The sequence below is a fragment of the Convolutriloba macropyga genome, chromosome 3, assembly GCF_964194025.1.
Source record: "Convolutriloba macropyga chromosome 3, txConMacr16.3, whole genome shotgun sequence".
NCBI classification, from domain to species: domain Eukaryota; kingdom Metazoa; phylum Xenacoelomorpha; order Acoela; family Convolutidae; genus Convolutriloba; species Convolutriloba macropyga.
Window position 1 is genome coordinate 64,049,243 of NC_134470.1, and position 10,638 is coordinate 64,059,880.

General features: G+C 37.0%; 1 protein-coding gene across 1 annotated transcript; it reads right to left on the bottom strand.

Annotated features, from left to right (window-relative positions):
- Positions 1 to 1,707: 1,707 nt before the first annotated feature.
- On the bottom strand, positions 1,708 to 5,416 carry LOC142336350 (U6 snRNA-associated Sm-like protein LSm2). Its single transcript, XM_075385113.1, has 2 exons — positions 5,190 to 5,416; positions 1,708 to 2,033 (listed from the first exon to the last, which is right to left on the bottom strand). Exons 1-2 carry the CDS (start codon positions 5,336 to 5,338, stop codon positions 1,895 to 1,897), a joined length of 288 nt encoding a protein of 95 aa, XP_075241228.1. The 5' UTR covers positions 5,339 to 5,416; the 3' UTR covers positions 1,708 to 1,894.
- Between the last annotated feature and the right edge of the window lie 5,222 nt (positions 5,417 to 10,638).

The window sequence follows — 10,638 nt, forward strand, 5'->3', positions numbered from 1 at the left end:
AAAAAAATCTGTTTGACAGACCGAAAAACAATTGAAATTTCAAATTACGTGAATCCGTTTTTCCAGACTGGAAGCATGATTGTTTCCAATTAAAATTATAAATTGAGTCTCGATTGATTGCATTTTTTTAAACGTTTTTCTGATTATCGTCATTGCAACTTCTTCAAAAAGCACAGAACAGTAAGTTTTTGCAACACTAAAATTTTTTATTGGAATTAAGTGTTGTGTTTGCTATTGTAGGCGCATTTCTCATGTTTATCATCGAGAACATTCCGAAGTTGCAAATTGTAAAGCTAAAGTAAGATATCTTTAATTATTCGCTGATAAACAACTTACAAAAGCTGTCTGCAAATTGTAAAGCTAAAGTAAGATATCTTTAATGTTTTGCTTGTAAACAACAAAATGTAACAAAAACTGTCCAAAGTTTGTAGCGCGTAACCAATTTTTCCACCATTAGCTGTTTCTACAATATTTGAGCAACAAGAAAATTGAACAAAGTGTGACATATTTTTTTGAGCCCAATTGAAAAATTTTAAAAATCCAAAAAAATGGAGCAATATTATTGTTTCTTTCAAAATCGTAGCTCAAGTTAAGGTCAATTACAATCGTTTTATGAATCATTAATTTTGGTCACTGAAATCTTTTTGTCATTTCCCTTTAAGAAAAGTTTAGAACGGTTCACGAGTTTTTTATTTAGTTTTATGAATGCTATCTGTTCATACTACTTTTCATTTCTCAGCCTAATTGATTGCTCAGAATATGGACTGACTAAGTTTTAATAGTATAGTTGGTGCGACGTGACAACCAAACAATTTTTAAAGGTTAGATAGACAAATTTGTTGAAGAGCAAATGTTTAGTGTTTATCACAAAAATGAAAAGATGGGGCCCAAAAACCTCTACGATGAAAGTTTTCAATATGCTGCAAAATACTGCATTGAGTGACTTCTCACAACGTTTGAACAATTTTTTGGATAATGAAATTTGTAATCAGGAGGCTAGTCTTTAACATCCAATATTTTTTGAGAAATCGTTCAACGTTTTTTAAAAAAACTAAATCTCACAAATTTACGTCAAATGAAAAGCAGGTCAAGCGCCAAATTTCATACCTTGAGTACTATTTTGTCGGGAAGGTTTGTGGACAAGAGGGGTCACAGCATTATGTGCGAACGCACATTACCCAGCCTCCTGGTTTCCTGTAGCCCACTAACCATTAGGTGTAATAAACCTGTGGAAGTCAAAAATGGCGCAATTTATGAAGTTCTCTCTGACGAAGCCAGTCCTCTCTATTTCGTACCAGGAACCCAATAAGTCTTCCAACTGTACATTAAGCACGGGAAATTTAAAAGTGTCTGGGCATGTGGTAATATGGTCGTCGATATCAGAAAGTAAAACCAGATCGAACACCAGCAAACAACAGACGAGGACTAAGTACATTCTGTCCATAAGGTTCATAAATACCATCAAGCAAGAACCAATGGTTTGATACAAATAAACATTTCATGCAGAAAGTGTTGTTTGCTGTAAGTGTTTGTTTACGTTGATGTACCAATCGCCTGATAATGAGCTCTGTTATGATGAAACGATTAACTCCAAAGGGCAGATAATTGAATTTGTTTTCAGACGACTCACAGTTAAACATGAACAATATCCTCGTGGTTATTTCAGTTCAGAAACACTATTCAGCAAGCTCTTGTATTAGGAAAAACTGATACATAAAACATAAATTTGGAAAAATACGAAAATCAGACAAAATTGAAGTTTCAACACAGTTAATCAAGAATGTTTTTCATTTCCCGAAACAGACTTCTTTCTCATTTCATAAATCCGATCATCAAACAATGCAAAATGCAGTCGGACAGATTGCAAAAGGAAAGGCAAATGCCTTCACTCTGTTCATTTGGCTGCCTGCGCAGCTTCCTTCCTGCACGCATCCTGCAACAACTGGGTGTCCACTTCGTCGGCAGGCAGTTGCACGTACCTCACAACAGATCCTCTGATGAAACAGTTCTTCACACTCAACATGTGTGGGTGTCTGCATTAAATCACATCACACACAACAAACATATCCCAATTGTTACTCTTTTCATTGCCACGTTTTACTCGGAAATGTGTAGCAATTTGTACAAATGTTTAATGTCCTCAACCATTTCCTCCACTTTTGAAGTACGAGTGGTTAAGGGGTTAAAAAGCGGCCGAAAGGAGCTGCAATGATTGAACACTTCAGTAACCTTCTTTCCAGGTGAAAACCAACTATATAGAAGTAGGCCACAATGAGAGAAATTATTCCCAAAAAATTGAAGCATTAAATGTTAATTTTTTGATTATTTTTCTTCCATAAAAAGACTTTCGTTAATTGTCTGCTGAGGGAGAGAGTAATTTTGTTGGCTAGCTGTGAAACACTTTAATTTCCCAGTATTGCGCAGTCATATCAAATTTTTCACTTGAAGTGTACAGAAATCAGCAATTCATATCACAGTTCAAAATTAGCGCACAAACATCTCTAATGTTTGAGAAAAATCTGATTATATTCCCGGGCTGACCACCCAGATTATTTCAGTACGAAACCTGCCTATTTCAATATTAACTTCTAAAACCAGGACTGAAAGAGCTTAATTACATCATAAAAGTTGGTCATTATGTCCAAACAACAAACAGAACAAATATTCAGACTGTTCAGATTAATTCCCTAGTAAAAACAGTACAATAAATAATCAAAAATTATGAAACTACCTGAGCATGTTAGAAAAGCATGCAATTTGTAAAGACACGATACAGGTTAACATAGCCGGCAGGTTGCCGGAAAATAACCGCGATAGACGCGTGTGGCCTTCCATGAATTGAAACAACTAAAGAAATAATAAGATAGACAGATCGACCACTAGTCCTTTAATAGAGCGCTAGACTTTTTGGTTATATTCGGACTGTCAATTTTATGACAGAACGGTCTATAAGGAAAAAACCTTAAGAGGTTTTTCAAAATTGATATTCGAAATCAAAAACTCAAAGACTAATAATCAAGAATTGGGGCATATAAGTTTGGCACTACTTAGATGCACACTACTAACTATTAAATGTTCATAAAATTTAAAGTTCCATGAGTGAGTTCAGAAGTCACTTTTTAGTGAGGTAAGTCACGCAAATGACCTAAAATTGACCCAGAAATCACGTCAGGTACACAAACTTTAACTGCAAAGCAGTAGAGGTCACTGAAGTCATTGAAAAAGTCAATTCCAAGAAGTCAGGTTGTAAGAATCATCGATGGAGCGGACGAATTGAAAAAACAACAACGATGTCCCCAATATTAGCCGCTATCGCTTCGCGGCTATTAAAAACAGTTACATACATTCTGCATACTGATAAGCTGCAAAAAGAGTGGGCTCCGGCTGGGTTTAAGGTGCGTTAGGGTTTCGTTTCGGGTGCAAACTGCAGCAGAGGTGTGCTGTAGTATCGTGTGGGTATGTGTGATATAGTATGGTGTGGGTATGCCTGTGGTGTGATAAAGCATGATGTGAAAACGCACGTGGTATGATAAAGTATAGTGTGCCTGACAATTGATGCACAATCAGCACTGGAACATGATGAAAACAGTATTTTGGGCTGACAATCTGCGCTAAAAACAGGTTTAAAACAATGTTTTTAGGATGACAAGATTTATACAATAATTTTGATTCTGCTGATAATTTCATGATGATAGTTAAGGACAGATCAAAATCAGGATGAGAACATAAGTACAATTTTATTTTTTAAAAAATACTGCTCAGTGTATATTTTGCTATGAACAGATTATGTACAAGAGTAGAAATGTTTATAAACAGTTTCTGAATTTACAATGGTTCAGTACTGAAATGCTCTGGGTGCTCAGCCCAGGTTACTCTCACTCGACCATTGGAACAGCAGAGAGCTTGAAGGTCTAGATTAAGATTTGACTAGGCTCAAATTTTCCATACTGAATTATAAAGAACTTTGCGTTATCGAAAGTTAAAAACTATTGGAGTTTTTGATTCAAGGGAAGAAATATGCTGGACAACTATTATGTTTCTGATGTATTGCCTTTACATTTACCAGTTCTGAGCAGTTAATACTTCGTTTTGATTTCGCTATAATATTCCAAACACCCTCCAAACATTTCTCCACAAGGAATCTCTCGAAGCTTAATTTTTATCATTTTAATAAACAACATGCAGGAAAAGTAAAGATGACTTAACATTAAAATTTTAAGCAATTATCATTTTTTGTAACTAATCACGGAAACATTTAATTGCTTGTATCACAACAACGAATTTCAGATCGTGGCCTGTTTTATATATTCCATTTCGGCTTTCGTATTTTTCCATCTTTGCAAACTATAGCAAACTAAGATTTCAATAACCCCTTGGCTTGTGAAAAGTCTACACAATATGGCATGAAAAACTACGTACACCTTGATTTATGTTCTTTCAGCATGATTTGTGATAACTTTTACAAAAAACGAGAAAGTTTTTTGTCTTAAATATTTTTTCGTTCACAATGGCACAGCCAAAACCGAAAAAAATGATGGTTAAACTACTTCATTCTTTTACTGTCTGTCGATTTTCTAGGCTACGAAATGTTTATTTTTCATGAAGCAAACTAATAAAACCACTCAAAAACAAGACCAAGTTCACAGCATGCAGAAACACTTCAGTTAAAAATGATGTTCAGGGCCAAAAAATAGAGCGGAAGAACCCCAAAATAGGCGAACAAATCCGAATAGTAAACGATGTTCTGCAAGAACTTAAAAATATCACTAACACATCACGTGGCAGCAATTTTTTTAGTTCACATGATTTGCTGGGAACAAATTAGTTCAGGCAATCCAATGGACGCAAACCGCTTCTTATATGATGAAACAACTAACGCGTAAAATTTTGTGAAAAATGAATATTGAAGACCAATTCAAGATGATAATGCGGCTCTGCATAAATCGAAGACCGTCCGCAATTTCATCCGACAAACGATGGGGGAGGTTCTATAATGGGGGTCAAGCAAGCTGATAGGCAAGCAAGTAGAAATTTGGAAAATGAGTCAAGACAAAAAATTTTTGAAAATTGTTGTATTATAAGTTAACCTTGGCCCAGAATAGTAAGAACTGCGTTATATCTAATTTAATTCAGCGTATAACTATTTATAAAACGTCATAAATAGATATGTTAGTTGTGTGTGCTGTTGCCTGTCTGGATCTGTGACAGTGATGTCTGACAACTTGATGTTGAGGAACTGGTCAACTGAGTGGAGAGTTCCACAGATACTCAGGTCATTCTTCAGTTCCACCACAACTGTCTTCCCAACTAATGACTTGAAAAAGGAGAAAAAGAGCATCGCAAACAATAAAACACCCTCTTCCTGTCTGATGTCTTCACAATCACATCAATCTGAAAGCATTTAACATTCTTCATAACAAAGGCAAACAGGTAATTCTGAGAAAATAAAATCTGCATTTCAATAATTTTTTTAAATTATCTTTGTTAAACTAAAAACTGAAATAAATATGAGACATTCTCTAATAACTATTTTTGGCGAACGGGTTGCGAGATTTTACTCACTACCTTGAATATTTTGCATCACAGATTTAAATTTATACTATACTCAAAAATAGTCTCTTTAGAAAAAATGCTCTCGGCTGACTAAAAGTTATACTACTCTTATATTTATGACAAAATGTAATCAAAAGTGCTAAATTTGCAATACTTTTTCGTTGTTAAACTCTACCAGATCAATTGCAACTAGTATAAGCTAGTACAACCCGCAGAAGAATAAGAATTTGAATTAAAAGACATCGTTCCCTCAACATAATCAAATTCTCAATTCCATACGTGATATAACAATTTTGTTGTCGAATCCTCAATTCTAACTTACCTATTTACTCGAGCAGCACTTTTTTAAAAACGAACATATTTAAGATGTCCGTTGCTAATTAATAATAATTTTGGTTCTTGCGTAATCGCAGCGGAACAGCATTAGGCTACTGTGGCCTGTTCTCTGCTGCCCTTTTTCTTATTATTCCCCACATTTCAGACTGTTCTTTTTATGAGCAGAATTGCTCTTTTTTGGTGACTATGGCCACTTTTTTTCTGAAACTTTCACGTGGTACCATCATTGCAGCCCACATTGGTCAGGCTATGGTCAACCTAAAGCTATGGTTAAGTAAGAGCTCATCCTTACACGGATTATGAAGTACCGTTCCAGTTCAATTGTAAATAGGCAATAACAAGCTTTCGTCTATTTTCTCTACCCTTTCATCTGAGTAATGAAAACAATTCTATGCACATTTATTGTCGACAGAAACCGGAAGATTTACAAAATTATACAAGTACAGAGTTCTATGCACTAAAGCAAATGTGATATAGAACAAATAATCACTCTCAGAGACAAGAATTTAAAGGTCATTTTGATTTAGATTAAAAAATCAATAATCACCGTAGAGCAGAGACAGTTATTTAATAAAACAGTATGTTTTTTTCCTTTCACAACCGCGAGTCACCTGCTAATGAGGTTTATATTAGAGATTAACTGAAGACAAAAGAGAGTCTACACTGTAAGGCCAGGAGCTTCCTCTATCTCCTTTTCATCTTTTAACTAAACAGAGGGATGTGCACGTATACATTACATACGGTAGATTTCAATTGCCCATAATTATGCCAATCCGAAACCATGAAAATTTATAAGTGCAGCAGGATGGACAATTTTCATCGTGATCGAAAACGCCAAAAAGACGCAATCAATCCCTGAGCGAAATAACGAATTTTTAAAACGTCACAGGCCACGCAGAGTTCGATTGTGCAGGTTAATTATCAAACTACAATTTGACACTTATCAACGCCACCCTATCACGTCGAAACAACAGTCCAATTGTTGAATGGTGATGACTTTGAGTTTTATAACTTAGTTGAATTAGCAAAGTAACCATGTGGAATAACTTCATATCTGTTTCATAACTTCATAAAGCTCTCTCTGATAAAAGAAACAATGTCTTCAATTGTTCCGAATTCAGCTTAGTGGTGTAAAGAGCTATATGCTAAATTGGGTTTTTTCTTCAGTCAATTTTGTCGTCTTCTGATTTTCGAACTAGGCTAACAGTGAGGGGAAGCTGTCGCCCGGAATATCGATCACCCTTTCTTAGAACAAACCGAAGGTAGAGATAAGATAACGTAACCCAAAGAGATAAAGCTGTAATCAAGTAATCTAAAAAAAAGTAGACAGAGAGAGAATAACTGAGGATCAGAGCAGTTGGTTTAGTGGGACCAAACCTTCGAAACTGAGTTGAAGTTGCAAGACCAGTCAAAGTGCTGTAAAAAACTTGTTTCATTCGAAATTCTTGGAAGAGTCGCGAAAAAATTTAAATTTGACTCAAATTATTTCCAATTTTTTTTGTTCTTAAGTTGTTAATTGCTTGGGAGTGTTGATTAAGTTACTACTGTGGGACATAATCCTATATTGTTGCTCTTCAGTCAAGAAACGTGTTTTGGGACAAAGCACTTAAACAGCCTGCAAGAGTGGACGAGGGGAAATTTCAAGAGGAAAACAAGTTAGCGCTTGCTTAAATTTCTTTATATCTTCGGTTTGTTCTAAGTAAGGGTGATCGATCTTCTGGCCGACAGCTTCCCCTCACTGCTAGCCTAGCTCGAAATTCAGACGACGACAGTGGAGCTCCATGGTGGTCATCGCTCCTGGTAATTTTAAGAAAGTTTACCTTTTTTTGGAAGTTGAAAAAAATCGTCCTGAAATGAGTGAGAACGGAGACGACCTACCCAAAGATCATCTGATTCTGGACAGAGACGACGAGAACGCGCGTGACGACGCGCCAGACAACGGTCGTGGGGCTTTGGGTTTTGAGTGGGGAACTTTGAGGCCGGATCGGTATCCCTCGAAAAAGCTCTCGACCTGGATCAACTGGAAGCATCAATTTTTATGGCTAGGAGACACAACTGGTTGGGATGACGCCACAGCGATTCGGGCTCTTTCAGGTTTTTTGACATCGTGGGCACTTGACGAATTCACCGCAATGCCGGCTAGGTTTAAGAGACAAGTGGGAAGAAATTTACCTCCAACTCTAGCGAGGGCTTTTGAGTATCTGGACCCGAGGATGTCGCCTTACAGAGATCAAAGAAGAGCGAGAGCTGAGTCCAAGGCCCTTTTGCAAGGTGACAAGTAGGAAACGCGCGAACATTCGAGAATATTACGAGGTGGATAGTCTTGGGGGATATTGCTCATACACACATCTGGAAAGTTAGCGCGTTTCCTCCTTGTCACTTTGCAAAAGGGCCTTGTACTCAGCTCTCGCTCTTCGTTGATCTCTGTAAGGCGATAACCTCGGGTCCATATATGCAAAAGCCCTCGCTTTGTCCCAAAACACGTTAATTGATCGAAGAGCGCTAATATATGATTCCGTCCCACAGTAGTAATTTATTCAACACTCCCAAGCAATTAACAACTTTAGATTTAAAAAAATTGGATAAAATTTGAATCAAATTTAAATTTAAATTTTTTCGCGACTCACTCAAGAATTTCCAATGAAACAAGTTGCTCACAGCACTCTGACTGGTCTTGCAACTTCAACTCAAATTCGAAGGTCCCACTAGACCAACTGCCCTCAACCTCAGTATTTCTTTCAGTCTACTTTTTTTAGATTACTTGATTACAGCTTTATCTCTTTGGGTTACGTTATCTAATCTATAATAAATACACTTAAAGCCCTTAGGTAAACGCTGTATCTTGAGTGATTGACACATCCCAAGGAAAGCCCCTTACTACTAAACAAACATATCAACGTCAAATTTCGAGATCGGTATCGCTCTCTTTGAGTAGGCCAAATTGACGCTAAGCTAATTTTGCCACTATTGTTCCTTAAGGGCCATGGTTCCAGATGTATAAGTATTTCGCTAATTAATGCCCTCTGAAGCTAAAAACAATGGCTCGGGGTTCGTTCCCACCAATCCCTGCAATTCGTTGTGCAAAAACAATCACAAACCATAATTGCCCAAAAACCTAAAAATTTGACCTCTAAGGGTCAATCAGGGTCAATCATTTGTCACTAAGTCCTTGATTATCATATTTTTACCACATCAAACACATTTGGGGACTAGAAATTCATATTTTTTGTTGTTCGGCTTCCGGGTTGTCCTGCAGAACTGGCACGCCGTTGAAATCTAGCGTAAAAATATCACCATTCGAAAGCCCTTAAAAAGTTACACTAACCCTCCAAAAACTATAGGACTACTACCAATACTCCTCTAGTAATTCAAATTTTACGCTCCGCAGCACGGGCGTGCGCTAATTTTGAGCAAGGTTGGTGTGGGGTCAAATCTTACATTAAAATCGGATTCCTTGTACCCAAATTAGTCAATTCCCCAAATTTCAGGTCAATCCGATTTCAACTTTTCGAAAAAATACTACTTCAAGTTATGTGTTAACTACCTTCCCGTGATACTCAATAATCGTCATTTTCCAACCTAAAGTCTTCCCAAGATCATGCAAAACCTTAATTCATACGAGCATGAAATTACGACTGATTAATAATCCCATTATTTCAAATCGCGCTACTTCTGGTGTTAATAACTGGAGGGTGGGTTGTATGATTGGGCTGTAAATTATACCCGCAATGGAGGACCATTTAGGGTTCCTCCCAGCATTGATAATTCCTTGCCGTCTTGGGGGGGGGTCGGACAAGTTCTGTCTCAGGGTATATCGAAAAACTGAAATTGCCATTATATTTACTCTAAATCAAAAAAATTCTACTTAACTAACTAATTATCTCTTATTTTAAGCACATTATTAAGCCATATACATTCTCAGTTGAAAAGGATAATCACATCTACTTTGAAATCGTTCATTATTTTGAATCTGGCCTTCATCCGAGAAATTGTACGCGGATTTACAAGAAAACTTGCAGTCGAAGTAAAAATTATTATCTTTCGAAAGCGGTTTTATTGCAAGTTGGTTCAGGGCTCACGGTTCTAAACCTAGGTAACGCCAGGACTAAGCTTAAAGAATTGTACCGAAAAAAAATCATCCCTCCAGAGAAATACTGAACCTATGGCACAACAAAACATTTAGTGTTAGACACCTACGGGTATGGTCCCAAGAGATGGTAAAAAATGTCTCGATTGTGACGCTGAAACACTTTTTCGCGCTACTTGTGGTCCTATGCGGTTTATAACCGAAGCAGAACTAAATCGGGTTTGCCGGGAGCTTCGCTTAGAACAAGAGCAGCGTGACTGCTACGAGCTATTTCAAAGGTAAGCATTATTATCCCAACCCAAATTCACTCTGGCTACCTTAAAAATATAATCTTGGGTTTTTAGTTGTCCCGAGTTCGATACTGCACGGCATGATCCAGTTACTTTATATGTAGCCCATCCCAAATTTAATTGCGTGGCCGCCTGTCTATCAACCATTATCACTGTAGATTGCACTCAGGCTGGAGAAATCGAGCAGCATTTTGTTACATTACCGAATGGACCAAACAAATACTTAATTAATTGTCCTGGAAAAAACCCCCGACCAGAGGAATCGAGGATGTGGAGTACGTAAACACTACAGACTTACGATTATTTGCTCGCCAGTGTCGTTTAAACAATTATGTATACTATGATCCTGAGGGTGGGGATCAACCTTATTAC

Bases quoted from the DNA above. Each gene is read 5' to 3' on its own strand.
- LOC142336350 (XM_075385113.1), bottom strand. From the start codon at position 5,338: ATGCTCTTTTTCTCCTTTTTCAAGTCATTAGTTGGGAAGACAGTTGTG. The intron at 2,034-5,189 runs GCAACAGCACAC...GATTTAATGCAG, and splicing joins ACTGTCACAGATCCAGACAG to ACACCCACACATGTTGAGTG.